Source organism: Camarhynchus parvulus, chromosome 13, assembly GCF_901933205.1.
Source record: "Camarhynchus parvulus chromosome 13, STF_HiC, whole genome shotgun sequence".
In the NCBI taxonomy this organism is placed as follows: domain Eukaryota; kingdom Metazoa; phylum Chordata; class Aves; order Passeriformes; family Thraupidae; genus Camarhynchus; species Camarhynchus parvulus.
The window spans coordinates 2,278,862-2,298,930 of NC_044583.1; the positions used below are offsets into that span (position 1 = coordinate 2,278,862).

A 20,069-nucleotide genomic window follows, 5' to 3' on the forward strand; every position below is an offset into this window, starting at 1 on the left:
CAAAATAACATGCAATCCAGTGATATTCATGGGAAATATAAATGCATCAAAGTCTTTCTATTGGCACCTGAACACCTTCATCGGTGAACATGGAAGAGAACAACTCCCACCACCTGATAATCTGAACAGATCTCTATTTTTAGGGACTATCAGCCAAGCCAAGGCCTACTTGTAGAACATAAGAAACAAAGAAGGAATAGGAAAGCCACAGAAGTCAAGAATCATGGCTTGACATTTCAGACTACGTCAGGTGTAGCAGGTACACAAGAAGCATCATCTACCTTGCAAAAAGTACACAGGAGGATCACACAGGACTTTACACCAAAAACCACAAGCATGGCTCTCTAAGCTCTTTGGAAAACAAGAAAAGTGCACAGAACCATAACTATGGGAATAAAACCAGGAGATATTGAATGTTTATACCTCCTAGACAGTTCAAACCACAGCACAGCAAACTCTTTTACCTGCCCTGTCTCTATGCAGACAGAAAGCTTCAGTGCTCAAACAGGGACCTCTTTGCAAACAGACACCATCAAAGACATGTTTCCCACACAAACCTCTCCTCATGGAGAATAAGGATCACACATAGGAGAACTTCTCTGCTCACCAAGCCCCCAAACCAGAATTTCCAATCATAACTACCATCCCACACCCTACATTCTCCACACACAAACAGTTTAAATCCTAACAAAATGTCACTGGTTACTTCATAGGAGCAAGATGCATTAATAACTTCTGAAGGTTGGTCAAGGCTGGGGAAAGCTCAGTACACCTAAGACAAGACTTTTACCTCACAGCCTTACAAGGCCATACACCTGGAAAATGAGAGTTCCTAGATGCAGAATCTCTGAAGCATGTTTGCATTTTCATGGGTATGTCTGCAGACAAATTCATGCAAGTCTGTATCTTTCTGGGATACAGGAAAAGGGTAATTCTCTAAGTGACCCAGGTCTTGGCACTAAGATTGCTGTTAAAGCATACCGAGCCAAGTGGAATATGCAATCCACTCCTTTCCTGCTCTGAGGCCAATCTCTCACTGATCTTCCACTGACTTCTCACCCTGAATATTTGACAAGAAAAAGTATTTCTTAGAGTGATGTTTTGCAAAAAGATATCTATGAAGGTCTCTTTTTTTTAGATTTGAAAACATGGAAAGCACATACAGGTCAGACAGACAACTCTAACAGATGTCATCTTCCACAAACTCTCAGAGACAAAGGCCCACCTTTGGCTCATTAGTTCAAGCAAGATAACAAATTAACACATGCATAATGGAAGGGATCATCCCATACAGTTCTAGACTATGGCACTCAGATTAGCTACATAATTCCAGTATTTATCAAGCATTAAATGAAGCGTTTTATCTTCCCCAATCTTCCATTATGGTATTTGTTATATACTTAAGCTCTTATTTAAGATTGATTAAAAGATGCAAACTCATAGGAGAATCTCCCACGGCTCCCTGTACAGGTGGAATAAGATGTCATCCAGCTAAACACTTTGGGATGATCAAACTTACATTGCATGATCCTGCAACAGGGAACTGCTCAGGGAAAAGGGCAAAGCATATTCCTTGTGTCTTTCAAGAGACCTTCACACACAGCTCCCAGGACTCTTATCTCCAGCCTTTTTCAACTTGCATAGGGTCCTCTGACCCTCAGAAGTTGCAAAAACATGTAATAAAAATCCCAGATGCACAGAAAAGACATCTCTAACATGTATCATGATCAGGTCATGGACACTCACCAGGTGGGGAAGTGCCACCTGGTGAATGTCCATGGTACATCAGTTTCCAACCATTGACCTTACCCTGTCAAGATGGGCCCTATCAGAAGTCTGTCTCCATATTTCTTTTACTCATTTTATCTAGTAAACATCACAGTAAGTTCTGCCTCCCTCAGCAAGCTTCAATAACTAAATATTTCAGTAGCAGGTACTCAAGCAGGGCATGTAGCTGGTAAAAAGTCAAGAGAACATTCACTCTGGATCTCACACCAAAGACCACAACCTCTGTTTCCCAGTGTAATTTCTTTGGACAATAGAAAGGGGAAAATGCACACAACCATTACTGTAGGCCTCGTTTAACAACTAAGACAAACTAAACTTGTACATCATGTTTATATATTTCAATTATTTCTAATCACACCAGAGCACATGTTTTTAGTTGCTCTATCTTCATGAGACACCATGAGAGAAAAGTGGCACAACTTCTCCTGACTGAGAACAGGGATCACAACATGCATGCATGCAAAGATAGGTCTTTGCTCAACACTACTAAATGTCTATGTAAGAAATTTAAAATGCCCTTAACTGATTAAGCAGCATGCACATCTGATTAAAACCCAATCATCAGAGTAGCAGCTCAGAGACACCATCATCCTACCTCAGCATACTGTGTAACATGGAAGATAGGTTACTCTCAAACCTTGACCTTCCCTGTGTGCTGACACTCAATAACTGCCACTGACAGGAAATATCACACTACAACTAAGCAGACTGATGAACCACTGCTTGTCCAGTCACATTCTGAGCAGTGTGATATCAAAAAATAAGACACCTTCAGACTCATTTTACTTATTAGCTCATAACAACAAAGCATGCAGAAAAGAAGAGGTCAGAACCAACTCTTCTAGATTATGGCACTTGGAGTAGAGACATCATCTCAGTCTTTGGCAGGGAATGAATAAGAGTATCCTCTTCCCAAAGCTCACATTAGGGCAATTGCCATAATTGCACAATTCAGCTATTAGTTACAAACCTCACATCAACCTGCAAACATGCAGGAAGGACCACCCAGGGCTCCCAATATAGCTGGAATAAAATCTTCGAGTCAAGCCACTTGGAGAAGACAGAAGTCACCTTCTGGCCTAGGCCATGCTCTTCAACATGCACCATCACACCATGGACTTCACACACAGCTATCTTTACATCTCTGTAATGAAGGTGGATGATACATCTGTTTGGTCAAAAGCAAACCTGTGAATTTCCAACTTCTGGAAGGCAAAAAGTAGAACGCTTCTAGAAGAGGTTAAGATGGTAAAAATCTGCACAGGGACATTCCTCTCCCTCCTCACCTTGTCACCTGTAACCTGAATCTGTCCCCTTCTTCTCTAGTACAGCTCTTGCCATAAGAGGATTTTCAAGCCAAGGCATATCCATCCTTAAAAAAACAAATTCATAAGACATGGGATCAGCAAACCATCTCTGCTATTTCCCCCAGAGGCCCTTCATATGTACCTACATGCATTCCTCCAAAAGATCCAGAAAGATCAGAACACAGATGAACGGAAAGATAGTTCTTGCTCACTGGATTATCATGAGATAAACTAAAGTCTGAGAGGAATACAAACGGTGTCAGCATCTCATTCAAGAGGATGTCAGACCAGTCAAGCACAACGGCAGTCAGGAAGATATCTGATTCTGCTAATAACCGCAAATTCCCTTACCTGAAAATATATCTCTTCAAAACAGCTAACACGGAGAGGAAAACTGTATTATATGGGTAAGACAAAACCAGAAAGGAGCTGGAAGAGGATGAAAATCGAAAAAAACAACGCAGCTGGAAACAGCATTACTTCTATCTCCTCCAAAAACAGATTATGTGTCCACCACCCGGTAGCAAGACGAACCAAAGAAACGCTGAGCGAAATTTTGCCTTCGGGCAGGACTAACTCACCGGAACAGAGACGGTGTCCGAGGGGAGGGGCTCCGGCAGGATCCTCGTCCCCGAGGCGGCGGCGCGGGCTCGTCGGGCGGCGGCCGGGCCGGGAGGGTGTCGCAGCAGCTGGCGGCCGAGAAGCGCAGGTGGCTCTTGCGCGAGTCGGCCGTGAGCGACACGTCGTGCGAGTAGGAGTGCAGGAAGGCGCGCACGCCGTCGATGCCCACGAAGTGCGAGACGGGCACGCCGCGCAAGGCGCCGCTGTCGGGCGGCAGCAGGTGCTGGCGGTGGCAGCGGCGCAGGCGCAGCGCCAGCAGCAGCAGCAGGAAGGCCAGGAAGAGGCACGAGACGGCGGCCACGGCCAGCACGAGCCAGCGCGTCAGGCTGGCGGCCGGCTGGCCCGGCGCCGCCGCCTGGTCGTCGGGCGCGCTGGCCAGCTCGGCCAGCAGCTCGGCCACGCTGTCGGCCAGCAGCACGCTCAGCGTGGCCGTGGCCGAGCGCCCGGCCGCCCGTGGTCCCGCACCAGCACCAGCAGGCTGTGGCGCGCCGCGTCGCGGGCCAGCGGCGAGCGCGCCGTGCGCACCTCGCCGCTGTGCAGCCCGACGCGGAAGAGCCCCGGCTCCGTGGCCTTGGCCAGCTCGTAGGACAGCCAGGCGTTCTGGCCCGCGTCCGCGTCCACCGCCACCACCTTGGCCACCAGCGCGCCGGCCTCCGAGCGCCGCGGCGCCAGCTCCACGCCCGACCAGGCCGCAGCGCCCGAGCCCGCCGCTGCGGCCGGCGGCGGGTACAGCACCTGCGGCGCGTTGTCGTTCTCGTCCACGATCAGCAGCCGCACGGACACGTTGCTGCTCAGCGCCGGCGCGCCGCCGTCCTCGGCCAGCACGCACAGCTGCAGCTCGCGCAGCTGCTCGTAGTCCAAGGAGCGCAGCGCGTACAGCGCGCCCGTCTCCGCCTGCACCGACACGTACGACGACAGCGGCGCGCCCCGCACCCGCCCCTCCGCCAGCCGGTAGCGCACGCGCGCGTTCTGCCCCCAGTCCGCGTCCGTGGCGCGCACCGTCAGCACCAGCGCGCCCGCCGCGTTGTTCTCCGCCAGCCGCGCGCTGTAGCGCTCCTCCAAGAACACCGGCGCGTTGTCGTTCACGTCCAGCACCCGCAGCGCCAGCACCGCGCTGCTCTGCAGCGCCGGCGACCCGCCGTCGGCCGCCCGCACCGTCACGTTGTACTCCGACACCTGCTCACGGTCCAGCTCTCTCGCTGTCACCACGCGATAGTATTCATCAAAGGACTTCTCCAGGCGGAACGGGACGTCCTTGTCAATCAAGCATCGCACTTCGCCGTTGGCTCCCGAGTCCCGGTCCTGCACGTGCAGCAGGGCCACAACAGTTCCCGGTTGGGCGTCCTCCGGTATCTCGTTCAGCTTTGATGATACTGTCAGTTCAGGCGCATTGTCGTTCACATCTGTCACGGTGATCGTGACTTTTGCAGTGTCGAAAAGAGCTCCACTGTCATGTGCCTGCACCTCCAATTCGTATAAATTGTCTTCCTCAAAATCCAGGATCCTCAACAGCTTGATCGCTCCAGTTTCAGTGTCCAGATGGAAAATATCCGATTCCATGTCGGTCTCTTTCTTCATGGAGTACTTCACGTGCCCGTATAAACCGTCGTCAGCGTCCGTAGCCGTGACAGTGACTAGGACAGAGCCCACGGGCACGTCCTCGGGCACACGCACCGTGTACTCCGCCTGGCTGAACACGGGCGCGTTGTCGTTCGCGTCCAGCACCGTCACGCGGATCCGAGCCGTGCCCGTCCGTGCCGGATCGCCGCCGTCGCTCGCCCTCAGCAGCAGCTCGTGAAACGCCGCCTCCTCCCGGTCCAGCGCCTTCGCCAGCACCAGCTCGGGACGCTGATCGCCGCCAGGGCCCGCCTGCACGGCCAGCGAGAAGTGCTCATCACCGCTCAGCTCGTAGCTCTGCAGGGAATTCTGGCCCGTATCGGGGTCATGAGCCCTGGGAAGTGGAAATCTCACCCCTGGGGCAGTCATTTCGCTCATTCTCAGCTCTGTTTCTGCCTCTAGGAAGCTCGGCGCGTTGTCGTTAATATCCATGATTTCTACTTCGATTCCGTAAACCTGCATCTGTCCCTCCACTATCAGTTCACAGCGGAGCACGCATTTCTCCACTAGCCGACACAGCTGCTCTCTGTCGATCCTCTCTGCTGTCACTAAATGTCCCGTCTTCCCGTGCAGAGCGAAGCGTTGAGTCCTACCTCTTTCTGTAATGTGGACGCCGTGGTCGTTGATCTCCGGCAGCTGCAGCCCCAGGTCCTTGGCCACGTCGCCCACGAAGGAGCCCTTGGGCATCTCCTCGGGCACCGAGTAGCGCAGCTGCCCCCACGCCGCCTCCCACGCCGCCAGCAGCACGGCCCAGAGCAGAGCTCGCTGCCGCCGGCCCCAGCGCCTCCCCGCCGCGCACATCTCGGCCGCGGAACCGCCGGCACCGCAGCACCGCCGATCCAATCCCGCTGCCACTCAATGCTCTCAGCTCCTGCACCGTGCGCAGCTGCCGGTGCCTCCGCCTGGCTCCAGAATGGACCAGCACCGCCGGGATTATCGGGGACCGCAGGTTCGGGCAGGGAGCGAGCGTCCGAGTGATGCGATCCGCAGCGGGCGGGGCTGCCGGTAGCGCTCCGAGCTTCCTCTCGCTCCTCTCGGTCAACAGCGGCGCCCGCAGCCTCCTACCGGCACTGCAGGCACCGAGCGCTGCCCAGCGCTGCCCGCCCTGCCTTGCTCCATACAGGGCACAGGCGCCACCGAGATGTCGCTTTTCGTCCAGCGCCGATCTCCTGCCTCCGCATTTCTCCAGCCCATCTCTGCTTTCATCCTCCAGGGTATCAGCATCGGGAGGAAGGCAGAGGCATTCCGTGGGCGGGGTTCTTTAAACGCGCGGGGAACTCGGCAGTTACCAATGCCATTATATGTAAATTAAAACTAATTTCTCGTATTTCACCCTGTAGCTTATTTTTAATCTTATCCTTTTTGTTCAAAAGCACCTCCAACAACAGACTGTCAGAGAGAAAACGGAAGGTCAGCATATCCCGAAGAAACAGAGATATCAGGTTCATTAACACAAGTGTGACACGATCAATTGCATACTTCTTGAAGTTAGGGAGCTAATTGTCACAGGATTCAGTTTTAAGTACAAAAAAGTTGCAGCTGAAACTCTCAAGGTAAACTTTCAGGACTTGAAATATTTGACATCCTTTCCCAAGAGATGCCTAGTAGTTCCTCAGTTTGTACAGGTTTACATTTAATCAAATCATTGTAGCTTTCCTTTTTTGTTCTAAAGTCAATGTGTGAAGCACTGAAGCTCTTTAGTAAACTAATCATCTAAGTATTTCTTAATGACGTTGATATGATATGTGCTCAAGAAAACAATCATGGAACCGTAGAGCAAAAGTACAACACTTGAAAAACGGCTGACCACTAATCAATGTGCAAATGGGCTTGATTCAAGCGCAAAACCCCTCCTCTCGCCAATCTCCCTAATATGTGATCCCTTCGTATCTCAGATGTTTATCCCAGTAAAGAGAATGGCAAAAATCTGCTGTTCTCGATATACCTGACTTCTACTAAAACCCCCATCATCTTTGTGCAAAGAGGATAGAAGAAAAACAATCTCTGAAACAGAAATCTTCCAGCACTCTCACTGGTGTACGAAATAAAGATCACAAAGAGCAAAAGAGAGCGAACTGCCAGCCAGGACCCATAAACGAGGCAATCTAGCCTCACTACTGCATTCCCCCAAAAAGGGCGAAAATCTCTGCTTTCACTCAAAAAAAAAAAAAAAAAAGACAGAAAGGAACTTTCCACATTCATTTCCTTTCTAAATCTAAATGGGACAAAAAAAAAAAATTAACGAACGGATTTGGGTAAAGGTACACACGAGTTCCAAGCACACACCTTCTGAACAAATCTGTCAGGAAAGAAATAGTTCCAACACCAGATGTCAGTGCTCTCTTTTTTTTTTTTTCCTCGACCCCGTCATGCAGAATCAACCATTCTCCTTCCACAAAATACGAACCTGCTTTCAATGTTGCTAACACATTCAAATTTATAGAGCTCGAGTGTTGAAAACAAAACCTCGCGCTTGAAGCTGAACCTTTGACCAAGGAAGAACCAAGGGCTTCCTGCTCGCCATGAACGGAGGATAGCCCGCTCCTTAACTCAGTCCGTCACGGAGACAGAACTGTGCAACTGAAATAACCACGACCCCGGGAAACAAGGAGAAACACTGAGAAACACCGCTACTAGCCGAAAGGAGAGTTATCATCAGGCCTGTAAGCTGAAGCTGTTACCGAAAAAAAATGAAAAATTTCCGCTGCTACGTGAGGATAAAGATGACGAATACGCATTGACACCAGCCAAAAAAACACGTGGGGAAAAAAGATGACATTTCGAGAATATTTAAAACCAGAAGAAGCTTACGCTTTACAGACCTGCGGTGCATCGGGATTGGCGGGCGGCTCTCCCGTCACGGCGGTACTGCCCGGGCTCGGCTTGTCGCAGGAATCGCCGCCCAGAAGCTCCTCCGCCGACAGGATGGGCACCGGCGGCGGCGGCGGCCAAGCGGCCTCGGGCAGGGCGCGGGCCGGCGGCGGCACGCACAGGTTGTAGGAGTAGGGCAAGGTGCCCTCGCAGAAGTCGGCCGGGAAGGCGGCGCCGGGCAGCGAGAAGCGCTGCGCGCCCAGGCAGCGCAGCACGGCGGGCGGGCCGGCCCGGCGCAGCCGCGCCAGCACGGCCAGCGCCACGCTCAGCACCAAGAGCGCCGAGAGCAGCGCCAGCGCCAGCACCAGGTAGAACTGCAGCTCGGCCGCCGCCGCCTCGGCGGCCGCCGGGCGCTCGCTCAGCTCCGGCAGCGCCTCCCGCAAGCTGTCGGCCAGCAGCACGTGCAGCGTGGCCGTGGCCGAGAGCGCCGGCTGCCCGTGGTCCTTCACCAGGGCCACCAGGCGCTGCTTGGCCGCGTCCCGCTCGGCCACGGCGCGCACCGTGCGCACCTCGCCGCTGTGCAGCCCCACGCGGAACAGCGCCGGCTCCGACGCCTGCACCAGCTCGTAGGACAGCCACGCGTTGCGCCCCGCGTCCGCGTCCACCGCCACCACCTTGGCCACCAGGTAGCCGGCCTCGGCCGAGCGCGGCACCACCTCGAAAGGCGGCGCCGCCCCTCCCGCAGCCTCTCCCGCCGCCGCCCTTGCCGCCGCGGCGGGCCAGAGCACCCTGGGCGCGTTGTCGTTGCGGTCCAGCACGAAGACGCGCACCGTGGCCGTGGAGCTGCGCGCCGGCGAGCCGCCGTCCTGCGCCCGCACGGCCACCGTGAACTCGCGGCACTGCTCGTAGTCCAAGGAGCGCTGCGCGTACAGCGCGCCGCTCCGCGCCTCCACCGACACCAGCGGCGCCGCGCCCGCCGCGCCCGCGCTGCCGCCCGCCAGCCAGTAGCTCACGCGCCCGTTGGCGCCCGCGTCCGCGTCCCGCGCCTGCACGCGCAGCACCAGCGCGCCCGCCGCGTTGTTCTCCGCCACGTACGCGCTGTACGCCGCCTCCTCGAACACCGGCGCGTTGTCGTTCACGTCCGACACCTCCAGCACCAGCTCCCTGCTGCTCCACAGCGCCGGCCTGCCCCGGTCCCGGGCCACCACCGTCACGCGCTGCTCGGACACCTGCTCGCGGTCCAGCGGGCCCGATGTCACCACCTTGTATGAGCCGCCCGACGACGCCACGATCGACAGCGGCGCCTCTCCCGACAGTTCGCACGACACCTGACCGTTCTCGCCCGAGTCCAGATCCCGAACTTTCAGCAGAGCCACCACAGTGCCGGATGGTGCGTCCTCAGGCACCGGACTCGACAGAGACAGAATGTTGATCTCTGGCGCGTTGTCATTCTCGTCCGTGATATCGATCTGCACTTCGCAGTGATCAGTGAGCCCGCCGCCGTCCGTCGCCTCCAAGCCAAAAATGTATCTATTTTCCTCCTCAAAATCCAGTGGACCAACCGTCCTGATCTCTCCACTCTCGCTGTCGATAGCGAACAATGAGGGCACGTCGTCTGGGACGTTGCCAAAGGAGTAGGACACTTGCCCGTTTGAGCCCACATCCGCATCCGTGGCCCGCACCCTCAGCACCAGAGACCCCGCCTGCAGATTTTCCGCCACTCGTGCCTCGTAGACGCTTTTGCTGAACACGGGTGGGTTGTCATTTGCGTCTGTCACGTTGACATGAATCAGGACAGTCCCAGATCTCGCAGGTTCCCCGCCGTCCACTGCTGTCAGCACCAGCTCAAAGAAACTCTGCTTCTCCCGGTCCAGCGGTCTCTCCAATACTAATTCCGGCTGCTTCTTTCCACCCGGCTTTTCTTTCACTGACAGTGAGAAGGACGGGTCGCTGGTGAGTTGATAAGTCAGCACTGAGTTGGTTCCTGCGTCTGCATCTCGTGCCATTTCCAAAGGAAAACGAGCACCGGGAGGGATTAATTCACTGATCTCGAAGTCCACAGCAGCTTTGCTGAAAACTGGCGAGTTGTCATTCACGTCTTCGATGGACACCTCGACATGGAAGACGTTCAGCGGGTTGTGCATCAGCGCCTCAAAGCTGACAGAGCAGGTCGGCGACTTGCCGCACATCTCCTCCCGGTCCAGCCTCTCGTTCACGTACAGGTTCCCGTTCTCCTCATTCACTGTGAAGTATTGCTTCTCCTCGCTCAGCCGCAGCTTGCGCGCCGGCAGCTGGTCCGCGCTGAGCCCCAGGTCCCGCGCCAGCGGCCCCACGAGCGAGCCTCTGGCCAGCTCCTCGGGGATGGCGTAGCGGAGCCGCTCGGCCGCCGCCCGGCACCACACGCACAGCAGCAGCGCGGCCAGCAGCGCTCGCCCGCCGCCCGGCCCGCGCCTCTGCCGCCGCCTCACCGCCATTCTCTGCCCGCTGCGCTCGCCGCGCTCCTGCCTCCTGCCGCTGCCCTGCCTCCCTTCAAGCCGCTCTCGCCGCCCAAAACAGACACCGCTGAAAGGCAGCCAGACCGCTCGGCCGCCTCGCCGCCGCTGCTGCTGTTGGCGGTGCCGCTGCCGCTGTGGCCGGCGCCGGGCGAGCGAGCAGCCTGCGGGGGCAGGACGCTGCGGCGGCGGCGGCGGCGGCTCCAGCGCCGCTCGGCGGCGGCCAACAGCGACACCCGGAGGCGCCGCCACGACACTGCAGCCGCCGCATGGCCGCGCTCAAGGGGGCCCGGCTTTGGGCGGGGCTCAGCGGCTGCACCGGCCCCGGGGCTCTCTTTGATTGGAATCTACAAGAGCAGAAGCTCTTCTTTTATGTTGAGCGGAAAACCTAACGATTGCAGGAACAACAGTCGTGCCATACCTAAAGGGTTTTTTTTTGTAGCTGCAGGAAACATTTAAGCTAGTATTATGCAGTGCCATAGACTTTCCATCTTGTTGATGGAGGTGGCATGAAAACGGAGAAGGAAACAATTATGCATGTTAGAACAATTAAGAAGTTTCGCTCTTGCTGTCAAAGAATTAAACTCTTGACTCGAGTTTACAACCAGAATGCAGAGAGGCAGAAGGAAATCCTCTCATTTTTAACCACTGCTTTCACCTTTTCCAAACCCACTCTATTAGTTTACACGGAAATTGCAAATGCTTCATTTTCCCGACCCTGTCTCTGAATCCCATGCAAAAGCGTGAATTCGACGTCATTTTATAAAGTCAAGGTTCAGTTCTGATTTAGAACAGTTTTTAAAACAGATAACGAAATGTGAGGCCTATAGTCAGTGGACCTGAATTCAAAGCAACATTACTGTCCATACCTTGCAGAAAAAAAGAAACTGCAAATCATTACACTGACTCCAATCCAGGAAAAAAAGCAAAGTCAGTGATGGTGCTTGAAACCTCAAATTCTAAGGCCTGCCATAAGAATTGATTTCACATTCGTATTGCTTTAATTTTTCAAGCTGCTACTCAAAAGTCCTATCAACTGGCCAACCTAGATGTCAAAGGATAGTATGAACATTAGTACATTTTTAGTAATTTCGAATTATTAATATCAAAACCCCAAATCTCTCTCTGACCTTGCTGAGGAAGTTATATCATTCCTCTGGTCTTCAGAGTTTTGCCACAATTCTGCCTTAAAATGATCACCCCCACACATGATGAAAGGTCACTGAAATCTCAAGATTTAAGCTAGGTAAGATGCACTCATTTGAAAGGGCTACTAGGTCTCTCTTGACAGCATCTAATGATTTTAGTAAATTTTAGGCAATGCTTTTATTCAGAACAAGAAAACTGCTTCTAAGTAAAACACTTCCCACTCTCCCACATGGAACTGGTTATTCTCTCTTGTGCCACTTCCAGGCCTGTACTGTGTGGGAAATCACAGTGGGACACATAGTCAGGTAGTCCTGAGAGACATAAGAACAATCCCTAGGCAGGTGGGGTTCACCAGCAGCACTCTACAGTCTGGACAATGTTCCAGAGCTTGCCAGAGGGAGATCAGAGGTGCTGCTATGTAATAAAGCTCCTTGATCTTTTTTAATGCTTATTACCCACTTGGAGTAAGCTGCAGGTAGGGCTGTGTGCAAGTGCTGGCCCCAAGGTCCTTCTTGCAAAGCAAGAACCTCAAATCTCTCACTCATTTCTGGTTATTAAGAAACAAAACCAAAAGCTGTTACTGGCCCCTACAAGGTAAATACTGGACTCCTCTAAAGTACAGCTGGTTTTACACATCTCTGCCTAAAACCATGAACTCCCAGAACACCCAAAAATCAGTGAGGTCTGAACGGAGGCCTGCAATCAAGGCCCCTAGGTCTTACTTTGGATTACATTGTATGGGGGTCCATACCTGAAAATTTACCAGTTCTTGCTAAATTTTCTACTTGGTGACCTGTTAACTTCCTAGAAAGATGAAGCCACAAGTCTAAATGCAGTATCAAAGGCCTTTATGTGAACAGAACCATGGGAACCTCAGTTTTAGCTTCTGTAAAATTTTACTCACACGAAATATTCTGTCTTGCTTTGGTTTGCAAGGCAGGTTGGTATTTCATGCAAAACAACACAAGCTACAGATGCAAAAGAACAGTCTGCAGATGGAAAACATGAACCATAACTTTCCAGGAAACAAAACCTGAAGGAAGATCCATGGTGGGAAAATGCCGTTACTGCTTTCATGAAAATCTCCATCAAAATGTCACAGAGATGTATAAATGGAAAAAAGAATTTTCACACTGGAATCATAACCTGTTCTACCCATACATCAATATTTCTACATCTCCAACTCTACAGAACTTGCAGATCTGCTTCTGAGGCACATAACAGGCAGAAATAACTCATGAAATGATATTGCATCATGATCATACCAAGAAAGAAGGTACATTTGTGTGCTTAGTGGTATTCTCAGAAGAATGACATGCAGTCATCCAAAAGAGAATGGATCATCTGACTGTTTGCTTAGAGGCAATCTCTTCTCCCCTCTTATCACATGCACAGTTGCACAAAGATGCAACTTTTTCTAAGGTGATATGTAGGTCTATTAACCCATAGCAATACTGAACAGAAATGTACCCCCCTCTCCTGCTCTCCACACCAGCATTTACATGACCAGAAAATACATTCCTAAATGAAGATATATCACTACTTAAATGAAACCTACATACACAGAAGATCAGCAAGGGGTGGGGGGGGGGTTGAGGCTGGAACTGAATAAAATCCCAAAGGCAAAACCAGATGATCAATGTAAAGAAATGTTTCTTGGAACTCACTGTAGGTCCCAAGATGAAAGTCTGAAGTCCCACTCTGGACCACACTATATATGGTTGCATTTTTTTAAGCTGTCATCATCTCTCATTGATGTTTCTACTATGCGGTCTGCTGCTCATCTTACACAAATAAGCAGCCATAAGTTTAAAAGTTTTATTATAGGTCTCATTCTCAAAATAAATCCTCTCAGAGTGTGCAATAGATTCTATTTTACCTTCTGTTACTTTGTTCCTAGCATATGAAAGTTTGTCTTAGTTCTTTGAGGTATTTATGGCAAAAGAACACTTACAGCTTCTAATGCATTATGGTCCAGAAAAGGGAAAAAAAGGAACACAACATTCCAGGACAGAAAGGCCTGAAAGAAAGTATAATTACAACTATGAAGAAGCTCTCCATCACAATATTCCAGAGAGATATAAGCTTGCTCCTCAAGGCAGAGATCATTTTGCCAACAACAGACCTTTGGATGAATTCAATTTGATCTCTCCCTGAAGTACATCTGGCCTGCAAGGTCAGGTGACTTTCCCCTTGAGCAGGGACAACTGTCAAGGCTTGCTACTCCCTAACAAATACCTCACATATTTTGTCCATAGACCAAGTAGTAGAGTGAACCTTACCATCAACCTTTGTTAAGATGTACTTCTATGAAGTCATACTGAAAACAGTTTTAATAACACCTCTGATACTGACTCTTTAAGAAATCTAAATTGCTCATTTGCAACATCTACACATGCATCATCCTTCTAAATGCAGATTTATTGTACAAAAGCTATATTATAAGAAGATTACCATTGCTTTTCAGTACAGGGAAACTGCAATCATAGAAAAAAATGGTAGAGGCTTTGGTAATGGCGACTGATGAAAGAGATGCAGACTCCGTGGTTTGCACACATGAAGCCATTTATTGATTCGTAAAGCTGAGCTTATATACCTTTTCAGCAGTTACTAAAAATACCACAACTGTAACATGTAACTAGGTAACATTGCTTAATCCAAAGCCTCGTACTAACTAGTGCAGGTATGGGTTATCTCATATGAGTTCTGCTTACCAAGCACATCATACCAAGCACACTGCTCACTTCTGCACTCCTTCTTCAAAGTTCTGTTTTCTGTTGCCAAGGCTTGTGGCCTACTAATGCTAACATATCCACTTCTGTCATGAGCTGGACAGTGCTCCCAGCTCGGCTTTCTATCTGTATTCCTACACACTGGGACCAGAAATGATATCAAACCGTTATTCAGCCAACACCACACTGATGCACCTGTGCATCAATGTCTTTGTCTTAGCAACTGAACAGCATCAAGGTATGGATGGAAACTGCTCAGCCAGCCTTATAATTTGAATAGATACCTATTTTTAGGACTACTGGCCAAACAAATAACCAGTTTTAGAACACAGTAACCAAGGAAGCAATGAGAAAGCCCCAACAATGCAGGAGTCACCTTGACATTTATGGCTATGTCAAATAGTAGTAGCAGTTCTTTTGTAGTAGGTACAAAAGAAGAGTATGTAGCATCTAGAGGCACAGATCTCCAAGTAATCTCGTTGGAGAATAAGAAATGAAAAGGCGCAGAAGCACAACAAAGGAAATCAAATAGCAGCTTGTGTGAAATAAACACTTACACCAACATTTTAAACTAAACAGCAAAATTTTCCAGCTGCTCTGACTCTGCAGACAAAATACCTCAGCAGGCTGAAACCATGAATCAAGGCAATCTACTTTGGAAACAGATACCACTGAAAGATATTTTCCACACAATATCTCCTCATGGAGAACAAGGGTCCAAAATAGATCCATGCGTAAGACCTTGTCTGCTAAACACACTCACTTCAAGCAACATGAAATGTTCTAAGCAGTATAAGCAATATGTAGCTCAGATAAAGAGCTCAATAATCAAAATATAAGCCTCAATAATCAGAATCAACACCAGGACACCACCATTCTTCCTTTAGCACATGGGTATTTTGGAAGATAACTCAATCTGCAGCCATTAATACAGTCTTTACACCTATGTCCAATAAATACCTTTCACAGGAAGAGCTGTATGGGATATAAGACTGGATAAAGTTGTGAGCACTGATGATGAACAGCAGCAAACACTTCTTTTGCATATTGCAAGAGACCCCCAGGGAAAACCCCCAAAGACTCACATCTATAGGCCACGAAAAACTCAAAGGGTTTTCAGGCAATTTGTAATATGCAAGCAATTCTGCAATCTATGCTTGTAAGAATTACCAAGTGTCAAAAGATGAAAGAGGAGCCAGTTTCCAGGACATACTGGATAAGCAGATAGAATGCACAATATAATTGACGCGATTATATATTTAGTTAATTAATCCAGGGCCTAATATAGCTCCAGTCAGAAGCAGTATTATTTCTCCAGGCACATCCACCACCGGCACGAACACGGATTGTATGGGCATCTCCTGCCTAAGTCGGTGAAATTCCCTATGCACGACACAGAACCAAAGAGGGGCAGAAGGAGGATTTGTCAGGGAGGAAGCCTGAACGGAGGAACTCACCGGGACAGAGACGGAATCCGCGGGGAGGGCGCCTGTGGGGTCGTCGTCCCCGAGCAGCGGCGCGGGCTCATCGGGCGGCGGCCGGGCCGGGAGGGTGTCGCAGCAGCTGGCGGCCGAGAAGCGCAGGTGGCTCTTGCGCGAGTCGGCCGTGAGCGACACGTCGTGCGAGTAGGAGTGCAGGAAGGCGCGCACGCCGTCGATGCCCACGAAGTGCGAGACGGGCACGCCGCGCAAGGCGCCGCTGTCGGGCGGCAGCAGGTGCTGGCGGTGGCAGCGGCGCAGGCGCAGCGCCAGCAGCAGCAGCAGGAAGGCCAGGAAGAGGCACGAGACGGCGGCCACGGCCAGCACGAGCCAGCGCGTCAGGCTGGCGGCCGGCTGGCCCGGCGCTGCCGCCGCCTGGTCGTCGGGCGCGCTGGCCAGCTCGGCCAGCAGCTCGGCCACGCTGTCGGCCAGCAGCACGCTCAGCGTGGCCGTGGCCGAGAGCGCCGGCCGCCCGTGGTCCCGCACCAGCACCAGCAGGCTGTGGCGCGCCGCGTCGCGGGCCAGCGGCGAGCGCGCCGTGCGCACCTCGCCGCTGTGCAGCCCGACGCGGAAGAGCCCCGGCTCCGTGGCCTTGGCCAGCTCGTAGGACAGCCAGGCGTTCTGGCCCGCGTCCGCGTCCACCGCCACCACCTTGGCCACCAGCGCGCCGGCCTCCGAGCGCCGCGGCGCCAGCTCCACGCCCGACCAGGCCGCAGCGCCCGAGCCCGCCGCTGCGGCCGGCGGCGGGTACAGCACCTGCGGCGCGTTGTCGTTCTCGTCCACGATCAGCAGCCGCACGGACACGTTGCTGCTCAGCGCCGGCGCGCCGCCGTCCTCGGCCAGCACGCACAGCTGCAGCTCGCGCAGCTGCTCGTAGTCCAAGGAGCGCAGCGCGTACAGCGCGCCCGTCTCCGCCTGCACCGACACGTACGACGACAGCGGCGCGCCCCGCACCCGCCCCTCCGCCAGCCGGTAGCGCACGCGCGCGTTCTGCCCCCAGTCCGCGTCCGTGGCGCGCACCGTCAGCACCAGCGCGCCCGCCGCGTTGTTCTCCGCCAGCCGCGCGCTGTAGCGCTCCTCCAAGAACAGCGGCGCGTTGTCGTTCACGTCCAGCACCCGCAGCGCCAGCACCGCGCTGCTCTGCAGCGCCGGCGACCCGCCGTCGGCCGCCCGCACCGTCACGTTGTACTCCGACACCTGCTCCCGGTCCAGCTCTCTCGCTGTCACCACACGGTAGTAGTCTTCATAGGACTTCTCCAGCCGGAACGGGACATCCCCGTCGAGCGAGCAGCGCACATCACTGTTGACCCCCGAGTCGCTATCCTGCACGTGCAGTAGGGCCACAACTGTCCCCGGCTGAGCATCCTCAGAGATTGTACTCACGGCCGAGGATACTGTGATTTCGGGGGCATTGTCGTTGACGTCTGTCACAGTGATCACGACTGTTGCCGTGTCAAAAAGGTCTCCCCCGTCTTGTGCCTGAACCTCAAGTTCGTGAGAAGAGATTTCCTCGAAATCCAAGTCGTCCTTAACAGTTATTTCTCCTGTCTCACTGTTGAGATAAAAAAGTTCTGAAGCTCTGTCTGAAATTTTATGGAAGCTGTATTTCACCTGCCCGTTCAGACCCTCATCTGCGTCAGTGGCAGTGACAGTGACGAGGACAGAGCCCACGGGCACGTCCTCGGGCACACGCACCGTGTACTCCGCCTGGCTGAACACGGGCGCGTTGTCGTTCGCGTCCACCACGGTCACGCGGATCCGAGCCGTGCCCGTCCGTGCCGGATCGCCGCCGTCGCTCGCCCTCAGCAGCAGCTCGTGAAACGCCGCCTCCTCCCGGTCCAGCGCCTTCGCCAGCACCAGCTCGGGACGCTGATCGCCGCCGGGGCCCGCCTGCACGGCCAGCGAGAAGTGCTCGTCGCCGCTCAGCTCGTAGCTCTGCATGGAATTCCGGCCCGTATCAGGGTCATGAGCCTGGGCCAGGGGATACCGCGCCCCGACGGCTGTCATCTCGCTAAGTCTCAGGTCTTTTTCTGCTTGTTGAAAGCTCGGCGCGTTGTCGTTAATGTCCGTGATTTCCACTTCGATTCCGTAAACCTGCATCTCACCCTCCACTATGAGTTCGCAGCGCAGCACGCATTTCTCCACCAGCCGGCACAGCTGCTCTCTGTCGATCCTCTCCGCTGTCACTAAATGTCCCGTCTTCCCGTGCAGAGCGAAATACTGCGTCCTACCTTTGTTCAGGATGCGCGCTCCGCGATCGCTGAGCTCCAGGAGTTGCAGCCCCAGGTCCTTGGCCACGTCGCCCACGAAGGAGCCCTTGGGCATCTCCTCGGGCACCGAGTAGCGCAGCTGCCCCCACGCCGCCTCCCACGCAGCCAGCAGCACGGCCCAGAGCAGAGCTCGCTGCCGCCGGCCCCAGCGCCTCCCCGCCGCGCACATCTCGGTCGCGGTATTGTCGATCCTGCCCAATTCCCCAACTCTCTCCGGCTTGCCTCTCAGAGCCACTGCCGCCGGCCACTCTGTCTCTCCGCAGCACGGTTCCCCACCGCGGGGACGTTCGCAAGCCGTCCGCCGCCGAGACAGAGAGTGGGAGCGACCGAGCGGGTCCGCAGCGGGCGGGGCTGCCGGTAGCGCTCCGAGCTTCCTCTCGCTCCTCTCGGTCAACAGCGGCGCCCGCAGCCTCCTACCGGCACTGCAGGCACCGAGCGCTGCGCTCCTTCCTGGCCCACGGGCAGCTCGCGGGGAGGGGACAGTCGCCACCGAGACATCAGGTCCCGTCCCGCGGCAATTTCGTTCTTCAGATTTCCTCCGTACGATCTCGAATTTGATCCTCCAGGTGATTCCAACTGACAGGAAGACAGAGTCCGCCTTTGGTATCAGTATTTCTCCCTCACTGAGAAAATAATTTGCTAATATCAAAATACGTTGTGTAATATTTTTTGTAACGTTTAGAATATACTAAGGCTAATCCTATTAGGAAAATAAAACCTAAAATTAGGCTTTGTTCTTGAATTACTGGCGCAGGGGCAGCAAAATATAGCTGCTCTGAGACATATCACGGGATAATCAGACACACACCTCCGCCCTCGGAGAAGAGCTCATTAACCCAAGTTAATGGGGTTTTTACCGGATTTTCAGTCAAAACGGAACACGGTCTAAGTTATATTATCTACTCCATTCAGAGCGACTTAGATAAGATATTTAAAGGCGAAAGAAGTGGAGGTAGATCCACTGAAATTGACAGCCGTAACACCCCGATATCAGTAGAGCTGCAGAGGAGGCGGGTTGCTCTGCCACCCGCCCGGTGCTCTGCCTTTGCTCAGTAGAAGAATTTCCGTTTGCCACCGTGCAAGAGAAATCTCCCCTAGTGCTCGAAAATCATTCTCCCCCCTCCCGCTGTTTCCGGCTGTAAAGTCATTTGACCACTCCGCAGTGACTGTACTGCAACTGACCCTGAGGCAGGAACCACCTGCAGTGAACCTGGCGCGAACCATCTGCTTGTCTCTCCGCAAACTGCGGGTGAATGGTAAGAACCATAGGTAAATCTGCCTTGGTTACTGTCCCTACTCTGCGGCAAAATCGATGGTGACTGCAGACAGATAACAATTGTCTTTAATGTGTGATTTCCCCTTTCTTAAGAAGCCCCATAAATTTGGGGTTTGAATAGTTTATACACATTTAAATTTAAACAATTAATTCGATAGTTTTAACGACCTAGAAAAATCTTTCCTTTTGCCAGAAATCACCGTGCAAATGCTTGATGTTTCTATGAAAGTGTTCGCCTAATTACTCAATCTTCATTTTGGCTGGACAACTTTTAAATTAAATAAAGGTGCAAAAATACTCTATTCGAGTGCTCAGTTTCTGTCATTTTGCATACTTGCTTGTCATTTTTGGCATGTGTAGAGGCCTGTCCTGGTAAACAGGCGGATAAAAAAACACTGTACAACACGGCTGAGAGACTTGATTACTCGGTTTAGTATTCCACGATCTACCAGGTCGAAACACCTCTTAGAGAGAAAGGGATTGGATGAAACAGAGGCTCTGGAATAAAACTGGATGTGGGGTATGGTT

General features: G+C 52.7%; 3 protein-coding genes across 3 annotated transcripts; 1 reads left to right on the plus strand and 2 right to left on the minus strand.

Annotated features, from left to right (window-relative positions):
* Positions 1–3,667: 3,667 nt before the first annotated feature.
* Positions 3,668–7,433, minus strand: LOC115908527 (protocadherin gamma-A10-like). Its single transcript, XM_030957176.1, is given in 2 exon segments — positions 3,668–4,160; positions 4,163–7,433. Coding segments are annotated over 2 exon segments (2,460 nt in total). The 5' UTR covers positions 6,135–7,433; the 3' UTR covers positions 3,668–3,672.
* A 707-nt stretch (positions 7,434–8,140) lies between these two features.
* LOC115908823 (protocadherin gamma-B5-like) lies at positions 8,141–10,618 on the minus strand. Its single transcript, XM_030957687.1, has one exon. It carries the CDS (start codon positions 10,616–10,618, stop codon positions 8,141–8,143), a length of 2,478 nt encoding a protein of 825 aa, XP_030813547.1.
* Positions 10,619–15,902: 5,284 nt separating this feature from the next.
* LOC115908824 (vegetative cell wall protein gp1-like) lies at positions 15,903–17,302 on the plus strand. Its single transcript, XM_030957688.1, has 2 exons — positions 15,903–16,068; positions 16,128–17,302. Exons 1-2 carry the CDS (start codon positions 15,903–15,905, stop codon positions 17,300–17,302), a joined length of 1,341 nt encoding a protein of 446 aa, XP_030813548.1.
* The last annotated feature ends 2,767 nt before the right edge of the window (positions 17,303–20,069 follow it).